Here is a 16147-nt window from a genome sequence, read left to right as displayed (position 1 = left end):
TTCATCGCTTCCTGCTACTCTTGAAGAAACTTGGCAGTTAACATATGATGCAGATGAAGTCCCTGCCACTCCTCAGTACATCTGAGCCACGCTGACTTTCCCAGGACCCTGCCAGCATTCTTCAAGGTCCAATGTGTACACTCCTCTCTCCCTCTGATTGGAATTTCTTTCCAGTTTCTTCACCTTCTCCCCGAAGGCACAGACTGTCTGTGTCTTCTTCCAGTACCCCACAGTCTTCCTTTCTGGTGCTTTCTCATAGTTTTTTTCATGCTTGTATGAAGTTGGCCTCCTTGGCTACCAGGCAGCTCTGATATTTTTCTGCTGCCTGACGGGCTGTTCGGTCTTGAAGTCCGTAGGTGTAAGTGTGTCTCAGTTAAAAACGTCTCTTTCTTTTCTGTCTGATCTGTGTTCTCTTCCCCAAGCTGGTGAAAGGCAGCAGTAGCCACCCAACCCTGAGATAAGGGAGCCATTTGTGTCTTCTAGTTGTCCATCTGTATCTTCTTGTTATCCATCCATATCTTCTAGTTGTCCATCCTTATCTTCTAGTTGTTTATCCTATCTTCTTCTTGTCTGACATCCATGCAAATCCCAACCATTCTCAGAGGTATTGCCTGTTACCTACCCTGTTCATGTGTGGTTCTCAGCGTCTCTTGCCATCTTTAGAGTCTGGCCGATGCACCTCTGAGTCCTCCTACTTCAGTTTCTGCTCTCTTTCATCCTCAAAACTCTTGCTAGCCTATCAAAAGCCCTTGGTTTTTCTGCTTCTGCATTTAAATCCTCCTGGAGACCTTCCATTTCCTATCTGCTAAACACATCTGTTAACAAATACCTCAGGCCTTGGGTCCTTGTAGGCCTCAAAGGCTCCACCCTGCTTTCCCCACTTCTTTCTCTTTTTACTTTTTTATTTTTTGTGTGTGTGTGTGTGTGTGTGTGTGTGAGAGAGAGAGAGAGGGGGGGGGGGGGGAGAGAGAGAGAGAGAGAGAATTCCATGGTGTGTTTTTGGGGGTGGGTGGGGTCAGAGGACAGTTTTCAAGAGTTGGTTCTCTCTTTCCGCCTTATTTGAAGGCGGGGCCTCTTTTGTTTCTGGCCACAGCACTGCACACTGGCCTGTGAGCTTCTGGCTCTACCTCTCATCTTGATGTAGGAACGCTAGGGTAAGGATACCCCACCAGGCGAGTGTTCTTACCCAGTGAACCGTCTACGCAATCTGCAGTCTGCATCTGAGCCTTTGTTCACCATAACACGTAAAGACACTTGGTGCCCTGAGCAGTGCTCATCTCTCGCCTGACCTCCAGCATTGGTTTTGGGGAGTCTTCTCCCTGGGGTGGTCTATTCCTCCTCGCTGGGCTTTTTGTGACGCCTTTGGTACATGGACTCTGCTCAGCACAAGCGACGCTGGGCCACTTCTGTCTGCTCCACCCACCAGGTGACTCCTCTGGAGAGTGAGGCCTTTTCTCTTGTCTGTCTTTTGAGGCTGCGCCCTACTGCCAGCCCAGCACTGACACTCACCACGGGCTTTTGCTTTCCAGCAGATCGAAAAAGCTTCTGCACCATCCACAGCACAGGCTATCTGAAGAGCTGGCCACCCACAAAGATGGGGCTGGATGAAGACAATGAGCCAGACAACGAGGGCTGTAACCTCAGCTGTCTCGTTGCCATCGGGCGATTGCATTCACACGTGGTTCCGCAGCCGGTGAACGGAGAAATAAGGGTCAAGTCCATGGAATACGTTTCTCGGCACGCCATAGATGGGAAATTTGTTTTTGTAGACCAGAGGTAAGAGCCTACAACTCCCCCTGCAGCAATGCCGTAGAGTGGTGGTTCTGACCTGGTGGGCTGGGACCCTGGAGGTTGAATAATTAATTCTTCCACAGGGGTTGCCTATCAGATAGCTTGCATATCAGATATTTACATTGAGATTCACGACAGTAGCAAAATTACAGATATGAAGTAGCAACAAAATTACTTTTCTGGTTGGGGGTCACTGCAACCTGAGGAAGTGTGTTGGAGGGTCACAGCGTGAGGAAGGCCGAGAACCCCTGCAGTAGAGAATTTCAGCCCTAAGCTGAGAAGGTGAAAAGATTGGGTCATCAGCTGCCTTTTCTAAGAGTAAAGAATATTACTGTTGCTGGGCATAGCTCATTCGGAAGAGGGTCTGCCTAGCACACATGAAGCCTTGGCTTCAGTTCCCAGCACCACGTGCAGCTGGTACAGTTCATGCCTTGAATCCCAGCACTTGGGTGGTAGGAGCAGAAGGGTGAGAAGTTTTGGATCTTTCTCATCTATATAGTGTTTAGGGCAACCTTGGCGTACGTAAGACCTTGTTTTAAATAGTAATAATCTTTTCTAAAAGTTGAAACGAATAACTCTAGGCCCCTCCTGCCCTCTAACGAACACCCATCTCTGACTGCACATTGCTGTGCAGAGTGAGGGAAGTGAGAGCAGTCTCTGCTAAAACCCAGAACCCAGGCTCATTAGGGCATCACAGGAGATGCACAGCTTTTTCTCAGTAGTCTCTGATGCATAGCATAGCAGTGACAGTTAAGTGAGTGGTTTGAAATCTAGTTCTGAAAGGAAACAGAAATACAACCTACAGTTATGGAATGTTCCAGGGTCATGACGTTGAATGGAATATAAGACATAAAGTCAATCAATTAAAAAAAAGACATAGAGTTATTTAGACCTGAGCCTTCCAGTAGCGTTGGCCATGGTGGACTTGTCTGTGGATTTAAATTTGAATGTAATTAGTTGAAATCAAAATTTTTGTTTCTCAGGGCCCTACCCACACACGAGTCACCCTGTGTGGTTAGCAGCACATAGATTGCTGCACGGCTGCAGAAATCTGTCGGACAGCATCGTTCTTGTCCAGCCTCTTCCTCTTACGGATGAGGGCTTGAGGTCTAGCGGGTGGATCAGCTCCTCCTGGACTCACAGCTAATTGGTGCTAGATCTAGCCCATGAACCAGATGTCCCAGATTTGCTGCTGCCTCCCTTGGGAACAGTCCCAGGCTAATAAGTCGCTACTAGAGACAGCCACTAGATGCCAGAAAAGTAGGCATCCACTTTTTAAGGCTTTCGTGGTCCCAGCCGCAAGAGCCTCTGGGTTTTAGCTGCCCTGGTACAAGTAAGCAGTGAAAAAGGAGCATCCCTGACCTGGAATTTAGATTTCTCTCTTATTTTTCCATTATTAATATGGTAATCTTGTCATTTAAAGACCACTTGAAATTTTATTTCTGAAAAAAAAAAAGCCCCTTACGTCATTTTTGCTTTGTTTTGCTCTGTTTTCGGAAGGCTGGGTGAGGTGGACACCCACATAGTTGGTCCACTGGGAAGGACCTAGCTTTTTTGCCTCCAGCTTAGACCTTGCTCTCCTGGAGGCTGTGACGGGGAGAAATTTGCTGCTCATCCGTAAGTCATTGTTCATCTTCGGAATGGGCTTTTCTTATTTAAAAAGCTCCTGTTCTCTCTTAGGGCAACGGCTATTTTGGCATATCTACCACAAGAACTTCTAGGCACATCATGTTATGAATATTTTCATCAAGATGACATAGGACATCTTGCAGAATGTCACAGGCAAGGTAAGCTGTTGGAGGAGTCTGATGTCCTAAGTATGTCCTGCTTCTACACTCCAATTGCCATTCCAGAGAAGATTGCCCTTACTGTGTGGGAGTCAGCCAGCCCAAGACTCTTCAGGCCAAACCACTGGAGAGGAGAAAAGACTGTTGGCTCCAGGAACCCTTCGTCCCCTACAGATGCTCAGCCTCTACCCAGTGCATGGCAGTTTTCTCTACAGAGGCCATGACTATGTGTGGAAACATCTCTTGGTTAGGGTTCACTCCAAGCCTGTACAGATCTCATATATCCTGTACTGATCTAATTTTCTTTCCATCCTGCATTGTCCTTCACCTGTGCTGTCAAGTGACAAAATGTCCTGATAAAAAGCAGCTTGGCGGGGAGAGAAAGCTTATTTCAGCTCACAGTTCAGGTCATGGTCCATTACTATGGGGAAGTCACAGTGGCAGGAACTTAGGACAGCTGGTCACATGACACCCATAGTCTAGAGCAGAGAGAAAGTGAACATGTTCACGCTTGCTTGCTTGCTTGCTTGCTGTGCTCAGGGCCCCACCTAGGGGATGGTGCTGCCCATAGTGGGCTGTGTCTTCAATGTAAGTGAAATGTATTAACACACTCCCTTACAAATGTGCCCACAGGCTAGCTCAATGTACCTCTCATTGAAACTCTCTTACCAGTGAGTCTAGGCTGTGTCGAGGTGACAAAGCTGACCATCAAAGGTGGTATGGCCACATATGCAGTCCCTCCTTTCACTGTTTCTACCCGAACCCGTTCAGTGGCCTCAGACACTCATATGAAGTGTCTCTATTGTCACCACCCCCATCGCCCAGACTCTGGTTTGAGCATTTGTGCTTTTGGGTCTCCTGCTTCCTCTCACCCTGGGACCATCGCCTGTAGTTCTCTCGTTGATTGTCAAATAGATCGAGCCTGATAATAGCACGTCCCTGTTTAATGTTCCAGTATTCAGACTCGAACACAACCTCTTTCAACAGGCACAAGATCCAAAACTTGCCACCGTCCATCTCCTGGCCCTGACCCAGTTCCCAGATTTGTTCCGTTTGTGGCTCTGTCACCTGCTCCTGCCTGCTGGGCTGGCCTTGTCACCCCTGGCCTTTGTGTGGCTCTCTCCTGCTCTTGGCTGGAGTGTTCAAGCAGCCTTGGTCATTCCTCTCCAGAGGGCATGGGGTCGTATTCCACCTCTGTTGTCTCTAACGCTTGGGGCACGAAAGGTGCTCTTGATGTCTCTCAGAGGCTGAGATCCGAGCAGGCCAGTGGCCTCTGTTGACTCAGATTCCCTAAGCTGGCCAGGGACAGCTGCCCTTCTGCTGTATGACAGGGAAGGCGCATGGCTGGAGTTCACGCAGACCTGCCGCCAGCATCGCCGAAAGCCTTCATTTTCCTAGACCCTCGAAAGGAGTGACAGGTTGAGAAATACCCTGGAAGGCTATGAGTTAGACCCTTGGACGCTGCCTGTCTGAGCGCTGGCCATGTGTGTGCTTGGCTTTCTAATGGGTGATGGCATGTGGGCTGAGCAGCTTTGGGATCTGGGCTCAGGTGACCTGTTTAATGTGCTCACTGGTTTGAGGAAATGACAATAATCATGGCTTCTCTGCATTTTCAGTTTTACAGACAAGAGAAAAAATCACAACTAATTGCTATAAGTTCAAGATCAAAGACGGTTCCTTTATCACACTACGAAGTCGATGGTTCAGTTTCATGAACCCGTGGACCAAGGAAGTAGAATACATTGTCTCAACCAACACAGTTGTTCTGTGAGTATCTCCTGTGAGATACACCCTTGCTTCAAAGGGAGATGCCTTGGATCCTGACCTGGGACAAAGGGTACAGGCAGTAGCCAGCATCCACATTTTAATGGCCCCTATGTGGTGTCTCATGATAGGAGGAAGTCAGGAAGGATTGTGAACCAAGAACAGGCACTAGTCCTCCTCCCGTGTGAGCCCTGGCGGTGAGATTTGCTCCAGGAAACAGTCAACCCTTGAAGCCCTAACCCTAACCCCACACACGGGTTTCCACTCACGCTGGCTGAGGAGGGAAAGGCTTACAGATGTTCTAGATCTTTCTGGCTTCCAGTGAGGATGGGTGGTCTCCATGGCTAGCAGGTTAGAGGCCCAAGCCTTGGCAGATGGATACTCACTCTGAGGCTTCTGCTGCCTGCTAAGGAAGTCCGGAGAGGGAAGAGCCTGCTCTCACAAGGCTCTTCTCCGTACCTCCTTCACCCCTGTGTGGTTAGAGGTATGCGGGGGCCTGGAGCTGGGTGTGCTGCCAGTGAGAAGGAGAAAGTGTTGTAACAGTAGGAGGGGGCTACTGCAGCCACTTCTACTAAACAGAAATCAGGGAAGCAGCTGCGCGCGGTGACAGGTGAATCTCTGTGAGTTCAAGGTCAGCCTGGTCTACAGAGCTAGTTCCAGGACAGCTAGGGCTGTTACACAGAGAAACCTTGTCTCAAAAAAAAGGAAGAAATTAGGGAGGCCCTGGTGGACAGTGAGGCCAAAGGCCGGGATGCTGTCAGTTGTGTTAGTGGTGAGTATACCTGTTCAGCCTCTCAGACAGACACTTCATTTTCTGGCCTGTCCAAGTCCCATGTGGACACCGGACTCCTTGGCCAAGGTGAAGGGTGCATGGTTCTGAGCAAGCCTGACTCATGTTTCCTTATTGCCGGGATGTTCACAGAGCCAATGTCTTGGAAGGCGGGGACCCAACCTTCCCGCAGCTTACCGCGTCCCCCCACAGCATGGACAGCATGCTGCCCTCTGGAGAAGGTAATTATGTCTCACTTGGGTATCGGGGCTTGCTTGCGAGAAGCTGCTTATAACCTGGTGTCTTCCTGTCAAGGGTTCAGGGTATCCTGTTGTCGCGTTCTGTGGCACAGACTTTGACACGCTGAGTCCCAGTGGGAAGAGGGGCCACTGCCCTCCTACTGGGGATGTTGTGAATGTGTGTGGCTTTTTCTGCAACCACCTAGACCCCTTGTTTCTCTGTGCTCTCCTCTTCCCTGTTGCCTGGGAGCTATGATTTGCTCTTTGGTGACTCACGGGCTCCTGTGTTTGAGAGAAAGGTATCCGTTAGCCCTGAGAACCTGCCATATCCAGTGGGCTCTTTCCTTGTGGCTCGGCATTGGTTCTGCTTGTCCTGAACCACTGCTGCTTGGATGGCTTCAGCCTGCTTCTCCACTCATGACTCCCATGCCCACTCCTTGCTTTCCTTCAGCCTGCTTCTCCACTCATGACTCCCATGCCCACTCCTTGCTTTCTCAGACAGAACAACAGAGGCACTGAAATTAAAAATATCCCAAGCTCATCTTCTGCACTCCAGAATTACTGGTTCCTCTCATTCCTCTTGCAGTCCAAATGCACGATTGTGTCCCTTTCGTCTCGTCAGCTCACCCATGCCTCTGCACCGTTTCCTAACTTCAGTTTCCCTCTGTCAATTCCATACTCTATTCTACATAGAGCATAGCATAGGAACATTCCAGTTAGCATCAGACCATAAGTGACAAATGTCATTTTACCTACTGATGTCATAATCATTGTGATTTCTAGAGCAACACATTACCCTCAAACATACGTAGAGCCACAAAGGTCATCTCTGTGGTCTCCTATGGCACAGTAACACAGGTTGGTAGCCTAGGAGCAACAGACCACACCCTATAACCTGTAGTTACAGAATAGTTCTCTTGACTATTCTGATTAGGTTTGAACAGGTCTTTTTTTTTGTTTTTTAAGATTTGATTATTATGTATACAGTGTTCTGCCTGTGTGTATGCCTGCATGCCAGAAGAGGGCTCCAGATCTCATTACGGATGGTTTTGAGCCACCATGTGGTTTCTGGGAATTGAACTTAGGACCTTTGGTAGAGCAGGCAATGCTCCTCCATGACGAGCACACCGTGCTTGTGCAATACTTCGTAACTCTGTCCTGCGCAGTGCTCTTATACAGTGTCTACACCTGGGGTGCTTTCCTCTCAGTACCACCTACCAGGCTAATATATATTCTGCTTCCAAGAGGATTCTGCTCAGTGACCTTCCTCCAAGAAGCCATACCTCCTTGTTCCCTGACTCCCTGTCAAATTCATCAGACTTTGCTGTCTCGTCTCTGACACATGAAGAAAATTAGTTAGCTCATGTCAAAGCTTTGGCCTGTGATGTTGCATAGAATCTTGAGCCTGCCCCTGCTAGAACTATTTTTCCTGACAAGGGAGAACCTTGACGTTCTACTTCAAGTGAATTGGGAGGTTTCGTTTAATACATGATAGCATTTCTTGCTCGGGTTTCCTCTCTCCTACTGTGAGATTCCTTTGTTGTAGGTGGCCCCAAAAGGACTCATCCCACTGTTCCAGGCATTCCAGGGGGAACCAGAGCTGGGGCAGGGAAAATAGGTCGAATGATTGCAGAAGAAATCATGGAAATCCACAGGCAAGTAATCTCTTTGGCTGCCTCTCCAGCCAGTGGTGCTCAGCTCCACACTCCCCGTCCCAGGTGCTTCACAGTGTGTGGAGACAGTCTGGGTCACCACAGTTGGTAGAAGGTTGCTGCTGATCACCCAGGCAACAAAGACCAGGGATGCTGCTTATACCCACATGGGACTGTTCTGTTCCTCTGGCCCAATTCAAAATGGAACCTGTGTCTTAAATAAAGAAGCTAGACCAAACAGGCCAGAGCAGAAGACACTCTTGGGGAAGCCCAGTTCCCAACACTTTGAATGTATCCCAGGCAGCTTTCTAGTGAGGATGAAGCCCCAGAACATCCAGGTCTGGAGTAAGCTGTGAGCAGCCTGCAATTTGGGTCTTAGCCAAAGTGCTTCTTCAAGCTCCCTGGACTAATAGAGGCCAAGCTGATCAGCTGTCAACAGAGGCAGTTTTCTAGGGTGTGGGGGCATCCTTTCCATGTACAAGCAGAGGTTGGCAGCACCTGCCTGGGGCTCAGGCCTGGTCCTGCATCCACCTGCCTCTGTTTAGGAGAGCCATCTAATCTTTGGCATGCTAACTTAAGCCACCAAGGGGACTGGGTTAGGATTGTGAAGGGATAAACAGCCTGATACACAATAGACACTCAGAAACTGTGAGCTCAGTCCATCTTTAAACATAGCCCCTGAGAGGGAAACGGTTATTATAAATCTGCCTGAGTTTGGAGAACCAAGGAGGTAACCAGATACTTAAAAGATAGAAACATAATAGCATGTACGAAAAGAGATGGGGACCAGAAAGATCAGTGTTCCCTGCAGCTACTGATCTAGTCTGATCTCTGGCCAGCCAGAGGGGCTCTTGTCCCCACGTGAGAGTGGTGGGTTCAGCTGCTTGCCTCCACCTCTGGAGAGAAATGAGGAGAAAGGACATGATATGATGAGTTCAGACCAGCTATTAAATACCCTGGCTCTATGTAAGACCAGCAGAAGATGGTATCAGAACCCTTCACCAGAACAATCCTGAAATCCTTGAGAGGTCAACTTTCTTTATAATAATAGGACAAGTGGGGAATTTATGGATTGAGCGTTTAAACTTGGTTTCAGCCTAGGCTTACAATAAAGGTAGGTGCTCCCGCTAGAAAATAAGGACTGATCTAGCGTGAGCGTGGGAGTGGTGCTCAGAACTATCTAACTGGCCACTTTGTGGAGAAAGGAGCATGGAGCTATAAAGGGAGAGGGTTAAAGACTCTTAGTGCATAATCCGGAGTTTCAAGATGCCATTCGTTGTAGGATGCTGAACAGATATCCAAAATGTTGTTGTATATACATTGTGGAAACTCACTAGAATTGGGAGAGACGAAGGTGGGCATGATTGATAACCCAAGAATGAGGCCTGTCATGTAGAGAAATCAACAGTCCAGGGCCAGGTGCTGAAGGTAAAATAAGGAATGGTGAGAAGGCCAGTGGAGAATGGACAGGAGCCTGGGGAGAGAGTGGCTTCACAGGCCTACATCAGACAATGTTGGGAGAAACAGCCGTTTCTGGTACTCTGTTCCGATGTTGGACGTTAAAGGCTTGTAGCTTGAGTTTGAGGAGACAGAATACTTGTTTTCTCACAAATATAGACAAGTAGTCAGTGCTGGCCAAGAGCCATTTTTTTTAGGCATAGAAACTGGTCCCCATGCGGCTCTAATAGGCTGTGCTCATCATGGAGGAACCGAAAGTCTGGTGGTAACACAGCAGCCTCCATACGCCCCAGACTCTGGTCCCAGCACACACGACTGGGGTGGAAGCGAGAACTCACGTGGGCACACTAGCACACGAGCCTCTGTGCAAGCCACAGCCTCCCTTCCTGGGGTTAACAGCCTCACAGGTGTGCACACTTACACAGTTAGGAGACTCCTAACAAGCCCACCCTCGTGGGGCAGTCCAGAGAAGTCACAGATCTGTCTTTCATCTCTCACTTCCCAAGAAGGCTGCTCCTGTTTACCCACCAGTTCCCTTTTTAGGTGTGGCTGAGCTGCACTGCTACCTTCATTTCCTAGGGGCACTCACTCATCAGTAAAGGTTTGTGGGCAAGACAATCTACCTCTTGCTCTACATCCAACTCGTGGTAGCAAAGATGGAGGCTAAACTCCTGAGATCTCCAACTCACCCGTGTTCTATGAAGAACTAAAGCTGGCCATTTACTTAAAATTCACCAACCTGAATCCAAACCCTAACCCAGAGGCTTAGACAGTTATTGCTTTTGCATTTGCATTCTAGATCAGAGGAGTGCAGAGCAATCCAGCTGACCACGGGGCTCTGGAAATAAGGCTTTATTGGAGCACAGCTATACTCATGCATTGCATGTGGACTGCTGTGACAGACCAAATAGCCTACAGAACCAAGAGTTGTCTGGTCATTGTAGAACATGTGCCAGTCCCTAGCCTAGCGCCTTATCCCCCTTAGCATCTCCACAAACCTGCTGCCCTGAAAGGCATTGTAATCAGCTCTTCTCTAACAGGATAAGAGGGTCATCGCCTTCCAGCTGTGGCTCCAGCCCACTGAACATCACAAGTACGCCTCCCCCTGATGCCTCCTCTCCAGGAGGCAAGAAGGTAAGCATGAAGGCCTAGACTAAGAGAGCCTCTGCCGAAGCTCTGAGACACAGCGATTTCTGGGATAAGTTGAGACGTTCTTTCCTCCTTGGAATATACTCAACTGTGTGAGGCTGACTTCAAAGCACACTGGCACGTAGGGAGGCTTCCTGGCTTGCTCAAGAGGATGCACTCCATGCGAATGCAAGAACAACATTGTGAGGAAAGGGGAACTGTCAATCCCTTTGAGGGCACAATTCAAGAATTCCCATGAGGGAGAGATGAGGACGAACTGCATAGAACCTTACTGCCAGGAATTTCAAGTGAACAGAAACCATTAGTAAAAGCAACAGTATGAGCCATACTTGAAGTCAAGCTAGGCTTTATAGCTGAACACGTGGGGATCTGTCACCAAAATGTGTCCCTGATAGGATAGCACCGGCCACAAGTACTTCATGAAGAGCTGTCTAGAAGATGGCACTATAAACACCCATTTTCATCATTACTAGACAATTTGCAAACCTATGTAAATTATACTGATTGTAGGTTAAGAGTCCATTAATAACCCCTGAGATTAGAACACAAGGGACTCAGTACATGAAATTTTCCTTCCCATAACCCTAGACATACGCAGAGACTCCAGGAAAGACTGAGGTATGGTTCCCAAGGGACAAATCCCAAAAGCAAAGCGGGGCTTTATGAAACTGGGCTCATTACAGGCTCAGGATGCCCAAATCTGGTGCTGCCAGCATGGGTGAGTGTGGGGGCTGATGGTGAGAGAAGAGCAACTTTATTCTACTTGATGTGAGCCTTCGTCAAGTTTACACTTGAAAAGGGGCTTTGATTCCTCCAGGAAACTGAAAAGCCAGCCCACTGTGGGTAAGAGCACAGCCCACAGCAAGGTGGGCCCGAGTTTGAAGCCTGCCTTTGCCCGTGGGTGCGAGTCGTGCAGTGGCTGTACCTTCCAAGCTCATGTTTCCCTTCTAATGGTGCCGAGACTGGTAGGATAGTAGTGGTCTCTGTCCCTGGAGTACGCATGACAATGAATGTGCAAGTGCCTGGACCTTGGGAACGTCTAGGAACCCATCCGTAGATTAATGTGGCGTGCAAACCTACTGCTCGCCGGCTGTGCTCTCAGCTCTATTCCCTATCTCTCTAGGGTACCCGACTTAATTCATCCTTCAGGCAGTCGGCTTCTTGGTACTTCAGAGGTTTTTATTCCGTTATATGCTTATCACTGGACAACTTTCATCTATTGATTATCTATATCATCTGTCTGTCTGTCTGTCTATTTATCTATTCTCTGTCTGTCTGTCTGTCTGTCTATCTATCTATCCTGTATCTCCACCTCCCAACTTCACACACAGAAAAATCCAAGATCTCCAAAATTAACAATCCAGGCTTCCTGGTGAACAGCACCAGTAATCTAAAGCTAAGCCCACATCATAAAGCCTGAAATTCTGGGGGTGTTTATGAAAAAAAATTCCTCTTTCAATGGCTTTTAAAAATGGGTCTAGAACAAAAATTGAGTCTTTTTGCCTGTCCTTGACAACAGGACTCATGAGAAAAGCATGATTGAGTTAAAAATAATCGCAGGATTAAAGGGCTCAGCAAGTTAGAGCAAAGATGACCCTTCAGTCAATTTCAGTTTTGTCATTGAGCCCAAAGTTGTTTCATTCAGATCAAGCTGAAAGGGGGAAATTGGATAAGCCTGATAGATCCTGGGCGAGTAAGGACATACAGAGGCTTTAAATCAAGTTAAGCAGAAGTCCACAGGCGACACCTTTTGGGAGACTCTCAAGATCCTTTTTAGGGTTTACCAGGTCAAAGCTATTTTCTTAGCAATTTAAAAAGCGACCCTTTATTTTCATTGTGTATCTGTATGCACTGATGCGCATAAAAACCACGTCACCAAAGTGTTCGAAGTCATTGTATTCTTCCCTACTACACACAATATAAAACGTTAACCAATTTAACACTGTCCCGAAGGAAGCATCAGAAATGGGCTGGAGAAATGGCTCAGCTGTTAGGAGCACTGACTGTTCTTACAGAGGACCTAGGTTTGATTTCCAGCACCCACATGGCAGCCACAGCAGCCTGTGACTCCTGTCAAGGCTCTGACACCCTCTCTGGCCTTGAAGGACCCTGCACACATGTGATGCACTTACCATATTTGTATGCAAGCAAAAACACTCATAAAAATTTAAAAATATTAAAATGAAAAAACTTACTGGCACCCTACTGCATACCTCCCTGCCTTAAGAAGCATCTGTGATTCCATCACAGGCTAAACTATTGCTCCCTCCCATACATTTGTCACTTAAGAAAAACAAATGGCAGTGATAAAATCTGGGCTTTCAGTCAAGACTGGGATGTTTAGAGAGCTTGGACCTGCCTGCTGCTTTGAGCTCAATAGCTTCCTCAAACTTACACGATGGCAAAATGGCGATTATCTTCATGTTAATTTAAAAGATCTGCTAACACACTAAACCAGTATCCTACCCTCTAACTCTGTAGCTTTCAACCTTCCTAATGCTGTACCCCTTTAATAGTTCCTCATATTGTGGTAATCCCCAACTATAAACTTATTTTTGTTGCTTCTTCATAGCTGTAATTTTACTGTTATGAGTCATAATGTAAATATCTTTGTTTTCCAATGGTCTTAGGTGACCTTTGTGAAAGGGTTGTTCAACCCCAAGGGGTCATGACCCACAGGTTGATAACCACTGCTCAAAGTGATCAATGCAGGGTATTTCAAAATCACCCAAGACTAATCCATTCTAAGTGAACTAATACTCTCTAAGTGATCAGTGCAGGCTGTCATCTAAGGGCTATCCTTTCTGAGTGCCAAGATATAGCCATGGATTTTTCAGCATAACAGGGCACACAGCTCAGTTGGTTCCACACTGTAATGAACATTTAAGAGACATCTACTTAAGTGCTAAGGCATCAAAGAATACCCAATTTACTGAAAAGACTATTTTGCCCTCATACAACTACTCATCTGTTTGAGGTTCAAATTTTCTTCGTATATATCAAAACATTTGATGAAACAGGCTAAATGGAGCAGGTATGAGAATCTAGCTGAACTCTCTTATCAAAAAGATATAAAACAATAAGACACTAAAAAATTATTTTTGTAATATGTGGGGTTTTTCATTAAAATGTTTGATAACTTGTAATTTTTCATCAAAATGTTTTTATTCATGTTAACACATTTATAAAGGGTTTATATTTCAAAATTCATTTTATATAAATATAGCCTACCTAAAACAGTTTTTGGGGACACCAGTCACTTTTAAGAATGTGCAGGGATCCCATACTGCAAAGCTCAACTGGGGAGAAACATGTTGCAGTGCCATCTGCTGGACAAGATCTGGAATCCGTTTCTGAAACCCAGTGGCCACAGCTTTCTGATTCACTCTTCAGGGGTGTTTCTGAGGCTTCGCCAAGGGCAGGGAGCTTGGAGGGTAGAGAGACTTTAAGACAGTAGACTACTATTATGGAGGTGTGATAGCAGTTATTATCGAATCTTAAAAACAAAACCAGAGGTTACTTAGTGTCTGTGGCATACCTGATGATCAAAGATGTTCATACATGACTCTGAAGTTGTTTCTCTTTACAAACTGTTGCTGGCCTCAATTATGTCTTTAGCAATATTTGTTGCCATGTGCCACTCACTCCTTAGAGGGCAACCCCAGCTTACTGAAGCCTAAGTTTTTGCTTTAAGTAAATACAAAGGCAGCTTGATCCTAGAAAGTTGATTCACCCAGCTTTTGTTACCTGTATGTACTGAATCCTATGTAGAGAAAATGTTCCCTGTTATCATGACTTTTTCTAACAGGTCATTGTTTGATAAGGGAAAACAGCTGGGAAATTGAATCCATTTTAAGCACCCCCCCCCCGCCAACATCCTTCATTTTCTTGGTAGCACTGCATAAGGTAGAAATTGAAATTTCTATTTGATGAGAAACTTTACATTTCCCCTTTTTATTTGCAGATTCTAAATGGAGGGACTCCAGACATTCCTTCCACTGGGCTACTTCCAGGGCAGGCTCAGGAGACCCCAGGTTATCCATATTCTGATAGTTCTTCCATTCTTGGTAAGTGGTATTATTATCCATGAGTGATAGTGAGATTGCAAAACACCTAACACAAAGATAGTTTTAAGAACCAATTACATAAAACAAGCTAGTTCTGAAAACAGTTGATAATTAGAACAGCGTGGATGTCTGAAATGTTTAACTACTTCAGTGATCTAAGTGCCTCTACAGCAACCCAGACACGGGTTTTCTCCCACAGAATTTTCAGAGGGAGAGCCTGTGTAGCTTCAGAGGGTATTAAGTCATTGGATGATGACAGTTTCTCTCAGTCTATCCAGCTTTTTCTCATTCTGTTTTCTTTCTTCTTTCATAGTTATTTTTACAACCAATCACTGACTAATGGTTATCAAAATACTAAAATGGGCTTGACTCAATATTTTTAACACTTATTGAATTTAAAGGATTTCCCCCTAATTTTTAGGTGTTCTTTTTGAAAAGCATTAAGTTATGGCAATAGAGTCCCCATATAACCCCTCACTCTTATTAAATAATTCTATTAGTGTGTTGAGAAGTTGCTTTCCAAATATAAGTGTGGTTTTGGTACTTTTTACTGACCAGCCTTTCTTCCTTCCACAGGTGAGAACCCCCACATAGGCATCGATATGATAGACAACGACCAAGGATCAAGTAGTCCCAGTAACGACGAGGCAGCAATGGCTGTCATCATGAGCCTCTTGGAAGCAGATGCAGGCCTGGGTGGTCCCGTTGACTTTAGCGACTTGCCATGGCCACTGTAGACACTACATTCTGCTCTGGCAACAGCTACAGTATCAAAGTGCATTACTGGTGAAGTTTTACAGTCTGTGAAGCTTACTGGATAGGGAGAGAACAGCTTTTATGTACTGACTCCATAAAAGCCATCTCAGAGCCATTGAGACAAGTCAATCTACCGTGTGTAACTTCAGACAAAGTGGAACTAAGCCTGCTCCAGTGTTTTCTCATCATTGAGTTTGGGCTAGCTGTGGATAGCTTGCATTAATTGTATATTTTGAATTTTGTTTGTGTTGAATTTTTTAATCATTGTGCACAGAAGCATCATTGGTAGCTTTTATATGCAAAATGGTCATTTCAGATGTATGGTGTTTTTACACTACAAAGAAGACCCCCATGTGGATATTTCTTATACTAATTGTATCATAAAGCTGTTTATTCTTCCTTGTAAGAATCCTTTACTATAAATATCGGTTAAAGTATAATGTATTAGACAGTTAAATATTTTTAATAAATGTTTCCCTTGTTCTATAAGTACTATTCCCATTTTGAATAATTAGGAAGAGAATCTTCACATCTGCAGGGCTGATTTATTCATTTCAACAGTGGTTTAAACATATGCCTGCTGTTACGTTTGCAGTGCCTTTTTGATCTCATACTAATAATTTCTCCTGGGCTACTAGCTCAGACATATTACAAAAATAGTTCAATCCCAAATGTAGCCATCTCAATTTATATGAAAACAGAGATGTTATTTCTA

At 45.9% G+C, this 16147-nt stretch overlaps 1 protein-coding gene across 3 annotated transcripts in view; it reads left to right on the top strand.

The window, feature by feature from the left end:
* The window catches only part of Arntl (aryl hydrocarbon receptor nuclear translocator like), a 98604-nt gene extending 82683 nt beyond the window's left edge, over positions 1-15921 (top strand). For 2 of the 3 annotated variants that reach the window (XM_041666297.1, XM_041666296.1), the window contains 8 exons: positions 1530-1776; positions 3472-3578; positions 5195-5345; positions 6265-6353; positions 7897-8005; positions 10501-10594; positions 14574-14676; positions 15253-15921. In XM_041666297.1, the coding sequence (XP_041522231.1) occupies positions 1530-1776; positions 3472-3578; positions 5195-5345; positions 6265-6353; positions 7897-8005; positions 10501-10594; positions 14574-14676; positions 15253-15413 (1061 nt within the window). In that variant the 3' untranslated portion in view covers positions 15414-15921. The remainder of the gene's footprint in view (positions 1-1529; positions 1777-3471; positions 3579-5194; positions 5346-6264; positions 6354-7896; positions 8006-10500; positions 10595-14573; positions 14677-15252) is intronic. The other variant, XM_041666298.1, reaches the window with a different exon arrangement.
* Positions 15922-16147: the final 226 nt, after the last annotated feature.

This window comes from Microtus oregoni, unplaced genomic scaffold (assembly GCF_018167655.1).
Source record: "Microtus oregoni isolate MIOR12 unplaced genomic scaffold, Mior012 000016F_ref0000370, whole genome shotgun sequence".
NCBI classification, from domain to species: Eukaryota; Metazoa; Chordata; class Mammalia; order Rodentia; family Cricetidae; genus Microtus; species Microtus oregoni.
The sequence above is the reverse complement of the archived record's forward strand: the minus strand, read 5'-3'. Positions and strand labels throughout refer to the sequence as shown.